The sequence below is a fragment of the Archocentrus centrarchus genome, chromosome 16 (genome assembly GCF_007364275.1).
Source record: "Archocentrus centrarchus isolate MPI-CPG fArcCen1 chromosome 16, fArcCen1, whole genome shotgun sequence".
NCBI lineage: Eukaryota > Metazoa > Chordata > Actinopteri > Cichliformes > Cichlidae > Archocentrus > Archocentrus centrarchus.
Genome location: NC_044361.1, coordinates 8,970,684 through 8,985,941, shown reverse-complemented (window position 1 = coordinate 8,985,941; position 15,258 = coordinate 8,970,684). Strand labels below are relative to the sequence as shown.

The following is a 15,258-nucleotide window of genomic DNA, read 5'->3' as shown; positions in this document are numbered from 1 at the left end:
ATTTCTATTTTCTCAGCAGAAAAAAAAAAAAATTCAAATATTAAATAGATACCATAATCAAACAACCTTCTCCAACAAAACTGGACCACAGTTATGATGGTGTACAGATGAGGATATACTGCTGAAAACGACTTTTTTTGGTTTCGTTTTGCAATGAAAAATAGGTTATCATCTACATTTCTTCCAAACTATTCAACATAAAACCTTTAAAGAGTGAAATAACACCTGAGGGGATATTGGAGGATTCTTCTAAAGGAATGACAAAACTGTAAGCTGTATAATATGTAAGTAGTATTACTGACTGATTGTTAAAAGCATTGCTATTCTCTCTATGCCCCCCAAAAAGAAAGAAGACAGAGATTTTCATTAAGCGTGTAGCTCCAAAGAATGATGGTAAATATTGTCAGTGCGTATGCCCCACAGGTTCAATGTCAGAAGAGAAAGAGGAGTAAGCTGGATGCAGTGGTAGAGTGTCGGGGGGGGGGGGGGGGGGGGGGGGGGGTGCATGAAGGCAGAGGCAAGGATTAAATGGTGGAAACTGAGGAAGAAAGAATGTCACACAGAGTTCAGGAAAGAGTTGAAACAGGCTCTGGGTGATAGGGATTTGCTGCCAGACAACTGGGAAAGTACAGCTGTGGTGCTGACAAAACTGCCAAGAAGGTGTTTGGTGCTGGACAGAGGAAAGATAGCAAGGATTCAGGAAAGTATTCAAAGGAAGAGGTTAGCAAAGAAAAAGTGGCATAGTCAGGGAGATGAAAAAAGTAGACAGTAAGGAGGAAGTGAGGGAAGTTATGAAGATAAGTGAGACAGTGGTGAGCTGTGGTAGGAGTGACAGATGGGTTCAAGGTCGGAGGATTACAATTGGACTGTGACGTTTGCAAACAACACTGTGATCTGTAGTGAGAGCAAGGAGCTGGTGGAAGAGAGGTGAAGGTATGCTTTGGAGAGAAGAGGAATAAAAGTCAGTAGAAGCAAGACGTGTGAATGAGAGGGAGACGGGTGGAACAGTGAAGCTGTAAGGCGCAGAGGTAGTGAAACACATGAGTTTAAATCCCTGGAGTCCACCATCCAAAGCAATGGACAGTGCATAAGAGAGGTGTAGAAGAGAGCGCAGGCAGGGCGGAGTGGGTGGAGAAGAATGTCAGGGGTGATGTGTCAGAGAAGGAAAACGGCAAGAGTGAAAGGAAAGGTTTATAAGATGATCGTGAGTCCTGCTGACATGATGTATGCTATGGAGTCATGAAGACATTGGCAAAAAGACAGGACGAGCTGAAGATATTAAGGTTTTCACTGGGAGTGACCAGAACGGACAGGATTAGAAAGGAGTACATCAGAGGAACAGCCCAGGTTAAGCAGTTTGGCAAAGCTGAGAGGGTTTGGACATGTGCAGAGGAGGGATAGAGGATATACTGGACAAAGAGTGTTGAATATGAAGCGGCCAGGCAGGAGGAAAACCACAGATAAAATTCACGGATGTAGTGAAGGAGGACGTGCAGAGGTGTTGGTGTGACTGAAGAGGATGTTAGTGACGGGATGAAATGGAGGCTGTGGCGACTCCTAAAGAGAGCAGCTGACAGAAAAGGAACTGTGTCATATAATGACAGGAGATCCAGCCAGCATCAAAGGGAGTAGCAAAAGTATGGCTCCACAGAATCCATTCAGCATGTCCTCAACCACACACACACACACACACGAAAATGAAATTACTATAGCAGTCAATGTGAGCATGGTCTCTTCTTGAAATACTGAATCTATTCCTGGAATCCACAGTGAGAGGCCTCCAGTCTGGCTGCATTGATTTAGCTCATGGTCAGAATGAAATTATGACTTTAACAGCACAGGAGTGAGTGGGATGAGAAGAGCTGCGGGTGCCTCGATATAAAGCTGCTTTACTGACACAGAATTAAAACAGACACGCAGAGTTTGGTTTAAAAAAAAAAAAAAATGAAAACGAATATTTTATTTTTTTATGAAGTATTTCACGTTTGTTTTTGTGTTTTGTTTTGTTTTTTTGTTGTCATCAAAACTCATCTGTCACGTTCCACACTGCAGCTCAGCAGTGTACAAAAACTCCCCTGAAAATTGTACACGGAAAACAATGAATGAATGGAATGTTACAGTCTTCTGGGGTTAAATGACACAAATAAAAAATAAAAATAAAATAAAAGCCATGTTTTTCAGTAGCCAATCAAACATTCCGCTTCAGGAGTCAGTACATGATAATGACACATTCAGTGTGCAATCAACTCAGATACAAGTTACTGTACACCACCTCCAAACTGGTCAATGCAGTGCAAACATTTTACTCATGTTATGTGCGACAATACCTTTTCTGTACTGACCATGCTTTAAAAAAAAAAAAAATAAAAAAAATCTGGGAGCGCATATTTTTCTTCTATTTAAACACATTTCAAGGCACATTAAAAGCTTTATCAACCAGCCAACAAAGACATCACTCTCTTCTAAATCGAAACCAAGGTGCTCTGCTTCAGCTTCTAAATTGCACTATTATAGCTTCAGATTGGTCCCAGTCAATTGAAAACCAATTTGGTGATCATGTGGGTTCAAAATAAGGACACGGTACTAGCATCATTTTTGAATTACAGGTGTCAGTTATGATCCAACAGAAAATACATTCCACATTAGGGGAGTATACCTACCTATATCTAGACCTATATCATTAAAAGCTTGTCTGACTGTTGCCTTCCTATAACAGGCTGCTATGCTTTGGTTTCCTCAAAAAAAAATTAATAAAAAACAGTGGGATTACCTGAACGTACACAGACCAACCCATCCAGTGGGCAAATAACTGGGCGAGGGAACTACCAACTTTTATGATCCATGTGACAGCATTAAAAAAACAAAAAAAACAACCCAAAGCGTGTATATAACAGAAAATGAACAGTCTAGCTGAGTTTGAAACATTGGCAAGGCAGCTCCCTATGAAGTATCCAGTCACACAAAAATATATTTCTGGCCGTGTTGGGATGCCCTGCTAAATGTGAATGGAAGAACAAGTGGTGGTCTGGAAAACTGCAAAATGCATGTGTTTCATTTAAACTAAACAAAACAAAACAGCAAAAGTAAAATCCCACAGCTGACCTCTCGGCTCTGGAGTTTTCCTACACATCTACAGTAGGCAAATCAACGCAAGTCATTCGGAAATGCAAAATGTAAAACACGTTGATCAACACACATTTGACGCTTACAAATAAAGAATGTAAAAATAAACCTGTCACTATATATTTTTCTTTGTACTGCACCTTTAGTAAGTTTATGCAAAGCCATTTTTGCTATGATACAGTACATTCATCAGCAGTGACAGAAGGAAAGGAAATTAAAATAATCGTGCTGGCACCGAGATCCTGAGATGTTACTATTTTTGTTTAGATCTTACATGAAAAATATACACACACTCGTTTGATCTAGCGCTCCCGCATTTTGACCTTAAGGAATAAATACCCTCAGTTCTGCACATATTACTGTCTAAATCTACGTGGAGAAGTAGTACCTAATCCCAGGTACCGGTGCAAAAATAAGAGCCAGTTTTATGTGACCCACAGTGCTTCACTGGAAATACATCCAGTACAGCAGGCCTATGGCCAAGACAGCCCCGGCGCCGGCGCCGGCGTTGAGCAGGATGGGCCTCCAGTACTGCCACTTCTCTCGTTTCCTGTCAGACTCGGTCAGTCTCTGTTTGATTTGTTGGACCCTCTGTGCTGTGCTGGCTATCCTCTCCTCGCGGTGCCGCTTTCGGACACTGAAAGAGAGAGAGTTCGGCAGTCCAACAATTAAACACAGGGTAATACTCCCTTTAATCCCACACACCGCGCCACTGCTGTAACAAAGATTTACGCCATAAGAAAAGATACTTACTACACAGAGTTTTCTGTCATATTGTGGTCTTGGCCGTCTGGCTCTCCTGCAGGCCCGTGGTCCCCTGAGAGGGCCTCTGACTCCTGGTAGGGTCCGTTGGTCTTGTTGTCGTTGAGGTGAGGTCTAGGTGGAGGTGGTGGAGGGGGCGAATCTGGCTCCAAGTCATCTCTGGACAGCTGTCTCAGCTTGTTCTGCCACAGAGGATGCCCTGCAGAGACAAAACCAAGAAGAGAAATTTCAGTTTACGCCCAACTTAGGACAGAGAGGAAGAGAAAAGCGCTTCTGTTTGAAGACTAAAAGCTGAATTTCAGGATTTAGAAACATGCCGGCCAACATTCTCATCAACTGTGCATTTGAAGGCTAAATTAATATTTGCTGTTACAGAGTTTTAGTTTGCAGACTAAGACACTTAATGGCACACCTAAAGTTATGGTAAAGAAATGGAGCCTGGCAGATACAAATGATGAAACAGCTTGTGTGTATAATAAGTCCTTTATGCATGTGGCATATGGAACATTGCTTCCTTCAGTCAGTCAGTGTTGATGTCCCTCATGGCTTCAGACATTTCCGCATCACTGACAGAATGAGCCACAGCACTCCAACAGCATTACATAACAAGCATGAGATCTGACAGCCAGTCAAGTGATAACATAATATAATCTCGGTGGCTATTATTTTGTTAATTAAAGTGGCCCTATTTGTTATTATGGGAAAGCATCCACACACCCCTAAGATAATTATTACAGGCAATTATTAAACTGCAGCTTATAACCTGTGACACTGAGTGTCAGCTCACCTGTCTGAGGTAAAGAAAATAATGTAATTTACTGTTACATACCGATTGATTCTGTCTCTGTCAGGGATAATTCATTTATTCTAAGTAAGAAATAAGAAACTTAACCCTGTTGTGCAACATGCTTGGATGCAAACGACCCTCTTGCTTTGTGGGGATTTATGAATGATTTATGATGCCATCTGTAATAAGCTCAGAAGAAAGACCTGCAGAAAAATCTGAAACCCACAAACTAACGTCAGCTTCTTCTGATGTTTGATCAAAACTCTGATCACAGGTATTACTGCTGAGTCTCTTTACAGGCTGTCCATCGAGGTGAAGACCATAAATGTAGATTTGTAAACATTTTTTATCTTTAACTGATGTAAATCTGCAGAGATTGTTGTCGATTTTGGAAAAGGTCTGTGTCTGCAGAGTGATGTGGAACGTTGGTGAAAGAAAAAAAGAAAAAAGTGTAAAAATCCTGATGGTCAGAATTTGTTTTGAGTGCAGAAAAAAAAAGTTTATTGTATTATATATAAATATTTCACACAGGAGTGGGGTTTTCCCCTTTTGTTACTGAGAAAATAATGACAAACGTTTAGTGCATTCTCCAAAACACTCACGTCTTTAAGTGAATTGAGCTGAATATATTAGAGCTTTGAAAGTGGATCAGAGACACTAACTTTTTTGTTTTTTGGTCGGCCTATACAATCCTTTTTTTATAATAGCTGTAGATTGACATTCATGGCTAGGTAATCATACTTCACACTGCCCTGTTAACAGACCAAAGTTTGACACGTCACAGCCGGAAGAACCACTAAGTGCTGCACATAAAACAAATAAAGGCCAATTCTCTTTAGCTCCTTGGCCTTGTAATTATTGGTATTGTATATGCTGGCTCATTGTCACACAATCAGGGCTCCCTGCTACACCTGAAGGGAACAGTCACCGTTCATGTTTTTAGTTCTGTTTTTCCCTTTTATGAGTCAAAATGGCTTCTACTAAAACACACTTAAAGAAAATCTGAGTCTAGGATTAGCTAAATCCAAACCTGGCAAACTCGAACAAATATAGCGAAATAGGATTACGATATAAACAAAATCTATAACACAACATTTAAAGCTATAGCTGCTGGCAGGGCTCCAAAACGCTGGTATTCACTTCATTTTTTTCGAGGTTGCGTTTTATGCGGTCTGTGTCGAAGGTCACTGTGTCGATGCAGCAAGAGAACATTTACACAGGATTTCTGCAGGTTTCGACATGTTCAGTTGAAAACTTGAGACTTTAATACCTTAAAGAATGCAATTTAAGACCTGTTTCCAAGCTGACCTGAGTATGAAAGGATGGTGGAAAACCAACTGGGACTGTATGGCCTTGAACTATTTACTATTCTGTCCACTTTTGCTTCCAAGGAGTGACATACAATCATTCTAATATACTTTAGTAAATTATTCTCAACCTGGTAACTTACACACACACACACACGCACGCACGCACGCACACACACACACACACACACACACACACACACACACACACACACACACACACACACACACACACACACACACACACACACACACACAGCCCATGATGAGTGCATGTAAACTGATGACAACTGTAGGTTCAATCAAGTTTTGATAAAACTGACACTTGCAGATGAACCTACATATGATGACTTAAGTGATGCGAACATGTTTTAATACCAGGTGTAAAAGGTAAAGATTTGTGGCTCAGATGTCTGTATTCAGTATATCCAGACATAAACCCCATGCTAATAGCAGGTGGAAGTGGGGCGAGAACTCCACAAAAAGATTTACTGCCAACAGCAGACACAAGAATGCCTTCTGTAACATATTTTAAATATCTGACTTCCTTTTAATGGCTTCAAGCTATTAGTCTTAAAAACTATTTCCCAGAACAAGTGAAAGAAAATTAAACCAGTCATCACCACTTATTTCTGCTTCCGATGCCAGCAGTTGAGCAAAACTGAAAGCAATACATGAAACTGCAACAATGCCTCAGTCTTTTATTAGAGTAACTCTGCTCTTTCAGGTTTATTAAGATCAGTGGTTACTGAAAGACAGATAATTACAAGCTTGTATAAAGAAGCTTTTGCCCCAAAACCAGCCTCCTACAAGCACTGCTTTCATTCAGCCTTGTGATTACCTGTGTTACTGAGTTGTCCATCGGGATGAGCCTGGCACCCTCAATCACAGCCATGTATGAGAAGCGGAGCTGGTCAGGTGTCTGGATCAGGCCCATGCGGTATTCCCTCATGCCAAGTAGCACCTTTTGTATGTCCACTGATGGGTTTTTTCTCTTGTCCATCTGCAAAACAGATTATCCTATTTATGGAAGCCATCGGGCTGTAAAGTTGAGAAGTTACTGAACACATTTTACATTTGAGAAAATTGAGCTAATCTTTGTAGTCAGACTATGAGAGTCTAAAGCTGATAAAAATGTGAGCGTTATGAAAATTTTTTTTGAAACCTTTTAAAAAAAAATTAAACTCTGCTTACTTAACAACTAAGTTGAGCAACAAGAACCAGAGATTTGGGGGGGAGTGAACTTATATGTTGTAATGTCAGCAGAGAACAGGTTGTTCATGTAGGATTTTATCACTTACAGTAAGAAACTGGCAGATAACTCTCAGGACCTTTTAACGTTTGCTACCCAGCTGACAAGGTGTGAGAACAGAATTATTTCCCACTAGAATTCAGAGGAAAATACTGAGCTTTTTTGTGGGCTGTGCCCCCTCCACTGTGACAGTTTTACATTTAATGATTTCTAATTAATATTTGACACAGAATAAACATGTGATAAGCTCCTAACATACAATGCATATATTTAAAATAAAAAAGAAAGAAGCTGGTGTATTTCCAGGAGCTCCACCACACAGGGGCTGCCTGTGAGCACCAGGAAGTCTCTCCTGAGAGTTGTTTTGGGAGCCAACTTGACCAGCAATAATATAGTGAGCAGAAACTGATCCACACTTCAGGCATGATTCTCGCCACAGTGTCTCCTGTGTGAAGGTGATCACGGTAAACATGCACATAGGCGTGCACAGGTCACCCATTCCTTTCTATTGGCTCAGGGATCTGTGAGGTGGGGCTTGCAGCATTGAGGGCTGATGATTGTTTGCTTACTGCAGCACTATTGTACAACTTTTAAAAGCCACAATAGCAAACAGGCTATTCTGCTTTATCAGAAAGGAGTGGCACAGAACATTTAATGACAGATGGACCAACAACAGAGTCCAGGCTTTGTTGTTCATTTTTGCATAGGATGCCATTTAGAGGTTATTTGAGATGATATGTCAGAAGACTAATTTGGTTAATTTCCTACTTTGGTCCTGCTGTTTAAACACTAATCACAAGGCTCTGCAGGAGCTTTTGCACCTGGGAAACTTTCCAAATGTTTCCAACCCTAACCTAAATCTAGATTTGTACAGAAGAAATGCACTTTTTCTTCTTTTCGCTCATCTCAGAACCCCCTAGATTTATCTTAAGGCCCTCTGGAGACTCAGACCCTAGGTTTTTGAAATGAATCAGAGAGCTTATCAATAAACCTTTCTACTTCACGTGAAATGATTATGACAATGTTCTAGACACTACATATCCTGTATGGATGTGGATGGAGAATAGTGCATATTGAGCAGATTAGATCCTGTAGGAAGCATCACAGTGGCAGAAATACAAATCATCTCTTCAAGTGAAAATAGGACAGTCACATGATCGGCATCCATTTGCACAATTTATCCCACATTTCAGCAAAATCTGTGAAGAGATTTTTGATTCCAATCACAGATCACAATTCACAATGACAAAGATGTGAACCCCCCCCCCGGCCAGATTGCACACCCCTAAATCAGAAGAACTTTCTTGCTTTTGATGGAATACATTTTAAATTACTGTATTACTACTTTTGCAAAAATTCTGAAAATACAATGAACAGAACTCAAATTTGAAAATGGACACCTCAGCAGTTAAACCATAATAATAAACCAAACATACAGTTGTGGCCAGATGTTTACATCCACTCATGGACATGAACGTCATGGTAACTTTGGGCTTTAATGATTTCTTTGAACTGTTATTTTTCCAGGGTGGAAAGACTGGACAGCACACGTCTTTAATGACTTAAAAAATAAATAAATAAATAAAATAGGAATCGAGTGCACAGGATTGATTTTAGATTTTCTCTAATCCACAGAAAGTTAAAATCATACATACAGGCTTAAATACATACACACCCACTAATATTCGGTTAAAAGTCCCTCTAGCAAGTTGCACATTGACTAGACATGTTGGTAGAAATTAACAAGTTTCTGAAATAATTCTGGCTGAATATTTGACCACTCTCGGTTTCCTGGCAAGGACCCAGCTTTTAAGCATGGGTTGACCTCAGGGCTTTGGGAAGACCTTTCCAAAAGCTTAATGTTAGCCTGCTTTATCTATTCCAAAACCAGTTTCAATGTGTTTTTGTCCTGTTGGAACACCCAGTTGTGTCTGTTTCTGCTATCTAGCTGATGATTTGGGGTGAAGAATTTGGAGGTAGGCCTCCGTCTTCACTACTCCATCCACTTTGTGCACTATTCCAGTACCACTGTAAGCAAAACAGCTTCAGAGCATGATGCTACCACCACCACCACCACCACGCTTGACCACTGGTAGTGTTCTTAGGTTTGAAAGCCTCAGCTTTACTCCTCCAAACATACATCAATCTTTGCCTTCTCTGACCATAGCTCTTTTATTCACAAGTCATTTGGCTCGTCCATGTGGGTAGCTGTAATTTCAGTCGAGCTTAAAGGTGTTGATGTTGGTACAGGGGCTTCTTACTTGCTCAGCTATATCTCAGTCCGTGGCCATGTAAAAGTCATTTCACTGTGGACAGTGACGGAGCAGTTTCCACTTCATGGCAGGCTTGAACCTTGGTAGTTCCTGGGCTGCTCCTGAACATCCTAACCAATGTCTTCTTATCTGAGGGTGACAGTTTGGGTCTGGGCACAGTGGTGACACATCCGAATAACTTGTCCTTACAAACAGTCATCTGAGCTTGGAACCTGCAGTTGTTTAGAAATGGTTCAAAGAGACCTTCCCAACCTGCATAAATCTACAGTTCTCCTTCTCAGATCTTCACTGAGATCTTTGGACTTTCTCATAGTTCTGAGTTTTGGTCAATCCAATGAGTGCTGTCAAACAAATCCTGCTGGCAGAGAGAAACTACCAGTTGTAGTCAATCACGATCACTAACAAGATGGTTTTGGACATCATAGAAGCTGCAACACCAGATCTGAGTGTGTGTTTACTTTGATCCAGTGGGGATTAGAGAAAATCCAAAATAAATTCAAGCACCAATTCTTGTTCTCTGTTTTGTTTTGTTTGTCTTTTTTAAATCATTAAAGATATATGCTGTACAATCATCAGAAAAACAATTCAAAGAAATTATTAAAGCCCACAATTACTATGACATTCATCCCCATGATGAGTGTACGCAAACTTCTGACCACAACTGAATGTACTAGACACAGTAAAGGAACATTGTTTCACTGTGTTGGGAAGTAAGAAATATCAAAACATTTGGAAAGAGCTCAAGAGGCCCTGACATGTGAGAAAACTTCAAAAGAAATTTCACAAGAACCACAACATCTTTTTAATTGGGTCATAACCCAAACAGAATGAACATTTATGAATCCCAGTTTTTAAATGCTTAAAAGAGAACAGCCTTGTTTGGTGGGAAAAAAAATATATAGAACTGTACACACTGAATAAGACATGATGTCAAATGATCCACTAGAAAGAGTAACAAAACACAAGTTCTGAAAAGGGGCCCTTTTAAAAGTAAAAGATTTGGATCTTACTTGTTGCTTATTTTGCTCGTTTTCCTTTGTTGGTTTTGTTTCTTTATATCTTCTAGCAACTCTTTGAGAGGCCTGCATTGTGAAACAGAAACTACTTACTTGTGGTGTCTTTCAAAGATTTCCAACACTGATCACTACTTATAAAGACTGACTGCACTTGTGGCCTTGTTGCCCTGCCAACTGTTCTGTTTCTTCACAGCAACAACTGTCAACACAAGTCAAATGGCCACAGAAAAATTAAATAAGTTACCAGCGCGTTAACAGTCATTTTTCATTTATAGTTATAGCTTCAGACTCACGTGAGATTGTAGTAATTTACATGTTATTCCTGATATACAGGAAGAGAGACATTTCCAGGTAATGCTGACTCAAATGCCTCTTTTCTGCCTCAGTGCCAAAAAACTAAACAAATCACATATTTAAGTTGAATACTGTCGTGCAAAAACTTCTCTTTAAGGAGGTTGTTAGCACGCAAGTATAATCATGGCATAAATATCTCATTTTACTGTTGTGAGATTGCAGTCATTTAAGAGTTATGTGAATCTCTTAGGACACCCTTCTCACCAAAACCAGGCAGGTATCCACCAAGGCGAAGGTCCCTGAACGCCCAATCCCAGCGCTGCAGTGCACCACTGAGGGCCCGTGCTCGGAGCCCAGTGAACCGGACTCCCGAACCTTGAAGAGGAAGTTGAGGAAGGAGGCAGGGGATTCTGGGACACCAAAGTCAGGCCACGTGGTGTAGTGAAAGTGATAGATCTCCCTGGACTCGCCTGTCTGTGATAGAAAAAGACCGGAGCATTGTATAGACAAAGTTCTGCATGACTGAGCTGATTTGCCACTAGGAAAACATTACACAATCTGTACAATACTCACAATCACAGCTTTTTTTTTTCTTTTTCTTTTCAGCCACATAAAATTGACTTATAAGCTGAAAGACTGGTTATGCAGTGCTTAAAAACCATAAGCTGCTCTGAAAATATAATTTGTCACACTAAGTCAAACAAAGCAATGATACAAGAGGTTATTAACAAATGGGTGGACGTTCACCTTTGTGTTTTCCAGTTCGAGCACTCGGATTGTGTAATGGGATTGGTCCTCCTCTGACAGCAGCCTCACAACAAACCCTGTGTCTGTGAAAGACATCTGTAGCTCCTCACTGGTAGGCCAGTACTGCGCACACTTTTCCTGTTGAGACAAACACATTCAGTCAGCCTTGGATAGGCTGCCGTGCACCTCAAGCCCTCTGAAGGACTTCTGACTTATGTACTGAGCACCGCTATGGATTTGTACAGCATTCCTCTGATTCAGAAAAATCCTACGTCATCAAGAAACAGTACTACCAATGGAGAGGAATGCACCGTGTACAAAGAACACAACTAATTATGTTATTGTACACCATAGTACCTGCCAGCTTGTTTCCACATCCCCTAAATAGTACCCACACAGCATGTACCTGACCTTAACATTGAAGCTCCTTTAATTTTAGAGACAGAAGGAGAAAAAGAAAAAAAAAAAAAGGTGGTTTTGTCTTGGTATCAAAGTCATTAAGTTAGATAAACTAAAAACCGAAGTGTGGGAAAAAGCAAAAAAACAATGAAAACTAAACCGAAACACGAAAACCCAACACAACTGAAACTAAAAGAGTTCAAAACTAAATACAAAGAGAAACTAATGAATCATTCTAGCTTTCTTGGAAACAGGGTTCAAATTTCGAATAAATTTAAATGAGAGAATTGAACCTTTTCAATCAGTGCATGGTAAAACGTGACCACAGAGCTCAAGACAATCCTGAGAAACACTTACTGAGTTCCTACAATCACTCAGTTGGGTTACTGATTCATGGCTTTTCATGTATAAGACAAATTTTTGAAAAAATATATAATCGTCAGATTAATCCATAATAAATATAAACATTTGAGGCTCGATTATTTCAGTTCACAAATTAAAAACTGTGACCATCTTCTTTGTGTCTCCATCTGTCGGTCAGCATGATTACACCTACCATGACAAATTTCATGAAATGTGGTGGAGAGGTGGCACATGTGAGAAACAGACCAAATTAATTTTGTTGTGGATCTGGTCACCTTTTGGATAGGGTTAGGGTTAGGGTTAGAAGGTGCTGCAGCGTACTCACAGATCCTTTTTCAATCACTCTGTTAAGCATTATAACAGCTTTGGAACTCTGCTCCCAAATCATCAGCCAGAAATGGCCGCATGTATTCCTCAAGGGGCCCTGTCAAAGCAAAAGGAGAAAGCGCACATAAATAAATAACATTCAGTGATCATCAACAACTCACTAAACGTCAAACTGAAATCTTGCTTATTTTCCTTCAAGCGGAAAGCGGACACAGATTTATTTAACAGATAGGCCTGTCCCACAGTCTACATACCTGAGAAAGAATGTACGCTCTTTGGGCCTCTTTCACAAAGACTAAACTTGCATTGATGTAGTCATTTTCAGAGTTTTCAAGTTTTACCCGGCTGTGATCATCTGAAATCAAATCAGAGATCACAGAGCAATTACAACAACGCCATTCTCAATAGCACACATCATCCATAAGAGCAGTAACTGTCATTACACTCACATGGGCTGACATCTCTGTAGCGGTTTAGATTCCGATTCACTGGAAGCTTTGCCACTTTGTAGGGATATTCACTGGCTTGGTTGCGGATCTCCTGTTGCAGATGACAAGCCAAACAGGAACTCAGTAGAATCATTTTGAGTTAATTCAGTAGACAACAGTGACAGGAAACTGTGACACAAACTAGTGAATGCACGACGCACCTCCAGCTTTACTGGAGTGGCGGCCAATAATAACGTTAAAGTAAAAAACATGCACGGAGATCAAAGATCCTCAATACAGAGAGTCTTTTGTGCTAGATTCATTACAACTGCTCTGCTTTGTTTTCATTGTCATTTGTCAAACTTGATGTATTGTAATGCCTTAGGCTGCTGTTTTTCCTTTTACTACACTGTCTTACTGTGTGTGCATGGGCAAGGCCAAAGAGGGAATAAAGTTGACTTATTTCATTCTAGAGAAACAGAAGACAAGAAAAGAAAAAAAGAAATTTATTTTGACACTCCCAAGAATACTGTTGTGAGCAGGGGCGTGTGCCCTCAATGCCACTGAGCTATAGCACCATTAATCTTACAATATCCAACTCCATTGGACAAAAGCACAGATAAGACTAGTAGTGGAAAGTAACTTTTAGTAGTATAGGAAGTACAGTTTCAGAGCATAAATGTACTAATACATGAAGCTGTACTTTTGATCTGCACATGTGATTTGGGACAGATTTTATCCCAAATGCTCCTCTGCATGAAACCCTCCTCATGTATTCAGACTTGGGACTCGTATTAGAAAGTACACTGGCAATGATAACACTATAAGATGTAATACTGAAAAGCATCATTATGCACTTTCTTTTAAGTAGATTACGACGCTAAAACTTTTGTATTATTCCTTAAATTAAGTAAAAGGTCTACACTTCAATCCAAAACAATTTTCAGGCTCTTCTGTTTCATCAGTTTTCACATAATATCGGCAATAAGGCTCGAGAATCGTGAACGGCATGTTTACATTTTTACACTCCAGTTTTGTTTCTACATCAGGTTTCCACACTGACTCTGACCCAGTTCAATCCTCACCAGGACTGGCGTTAGTAATAAAGATAAATCTGATCTCATGTGAAATGATTTATCCATGCCATTTTCTAAATTGTCTCCCACCAAAAAAAGAGAAAAAAATATATAAAAATGTAGAAAGTGCTCGTTAACTGTGCAAGATTGTTTCTCTGTGACTTCTTAATATTATTGCTACAAAACATCTCCAGCTTCTGTTCGCAGCAACACGTTACAGGGTCGCAGGCAGAGTTTAACCGGAACAGCCATATTATAAACGAAATGCTGTGCTGCGTGGTGCTCAAACACAACACGCTTTTCTGTGGAAGCCCTGATGAGTTCTCAGAAACTGCAGCTGACGTCTGCTAGCGTCAGCCAGCATTAGCTAACCGAAGTGAGGACCGTGCCGATACACGTTTTCCAGCTACGGAAGTCAGCTAGCGCGAAATGCTAGTTTCTCATTCGTCTTTACTAAGTGCACTCCAACACGTATAAAGAGCCTCTACGTAATGTCAAGAAGTGTATAAATTTACACAGTTGAAAGTGTAGGTGAAAAGTAACCAAATCCTCGCAGTGGTGTCTAACGGTATAGTTATCCAATTAGCTAGCTAAGTTAGTTAGCCGCCGATCGCCATAGAAACAAGAGAGGCCCAGCCAGTGTCCGACTCACATTGTAAAGGTTTTGCCATCTCCCGGACGAATCAATGTCTTCAAATTCTTGCTCCATTGTGTCGTAGATAGTGGACTGAGACACTTGCGGGATGATCTCAGAGTGTTTCCAGTGCCGTTCACCAACTCACTCCTTTCTGTCAGCCATCTAAACAGCAGTGTGTGTAACCCTGGGAACCCCTGCGGGGACTCTGCTGCTTCTGCTCGCCGCTGCTGCATGCACGCTGACTGACCCGGGTTGCCAGTTACGCGTTCATCACAGCCTCCCGCAAAAAAAGGAAAGAAAAAAAAAAAAACCCTCTTGTCAACTTGTGAATTACTTTTAGGTAAAAATTGGTGGTGATAGTTTAACACAATGTTTTTTCCAGCAGTTTCTATTTCAATTTAAATTAACTTTATTACGTAAATTATTAGTCTTGTTCACTATTTTTTTTAATTTGTGTTACTTTTACT

At 40.3% G+C, this 15,258-nt stretch overlaps 1 protein-coding gene across 2 annotated transcripts; it reads right to left on the bottom strand.

Annotated features, from left to right (window-relative positions):
• Positions 1 to 1,939: 1,939 nt before the first annotated feature.
• On the bottom strand, positions 1,940 to 15,038 carry LOC115794689 (tyrosine-protein phosphatase non-receptor type 2-like). Of its 2 annotated transcripts, XM_030750314.1 has the most exons (10): positions 14,807 to 15,038; positions 13,100 to 13,190; positions 12,905 to 13,005; positions 12,649 to 12,747; positions 11,562 to 11,699; positions 11,079 to 11,288; positions 10,515 to 10,586; positions 6,821 to 6,982; positions 3,877 to 4,067; positions 1,940 to 3,760 (listed from the first exon to the last, which is right to left on the bottom strand). In XM_030750314.1, the coding sequence occupies exons 1-10, from the start codon at positions 14,861 to 14,863 to the stop codon at positions 3,568 to 3,570; spliced, it is 1,314 nt and encodes a 437-aa protein (XP_030606174.1). In that variant the 5' UTR covers positions 14,864 to 15,038; the 3' UTR covers positions 1,940 to 3,567. The 2 variants fall into 2 exon arrangements, with proteins under 2 accessions (XP_030606174.1, XP_030606175.1); XM_030750315.1 differs by lacking the exon at positions 10,515 to 10,586 and having other exon boundaries at positions 3,568 to 3,760.
• Positions 15,039 to 15,258: the final 220 nt, after the last annotated feature.

Coding starts and splice junctions, on each gene's coding strand:
- LOC115794689 (XM_030750314.1), bottom strand. CDS start 14,863: ATGGAGCAAGAATTTGAAGACATTGATTCGTCCGGGAGATGGCAAAAC. Junction 13,191..14,806: donor GATGGCAAAACCTTTACAAT/GTGAGTCGGACA, acceptor CATCTGCAACAG/GAGATCCGCAACCAAGCCAG. Junction 10,587..11,078: donor TGGATACCTGCCTGGTTTTG/GTGAGAAGGGTG, acceptor TTCACAATGCAG/GCCTCTCAAAGAGTTGCTAG.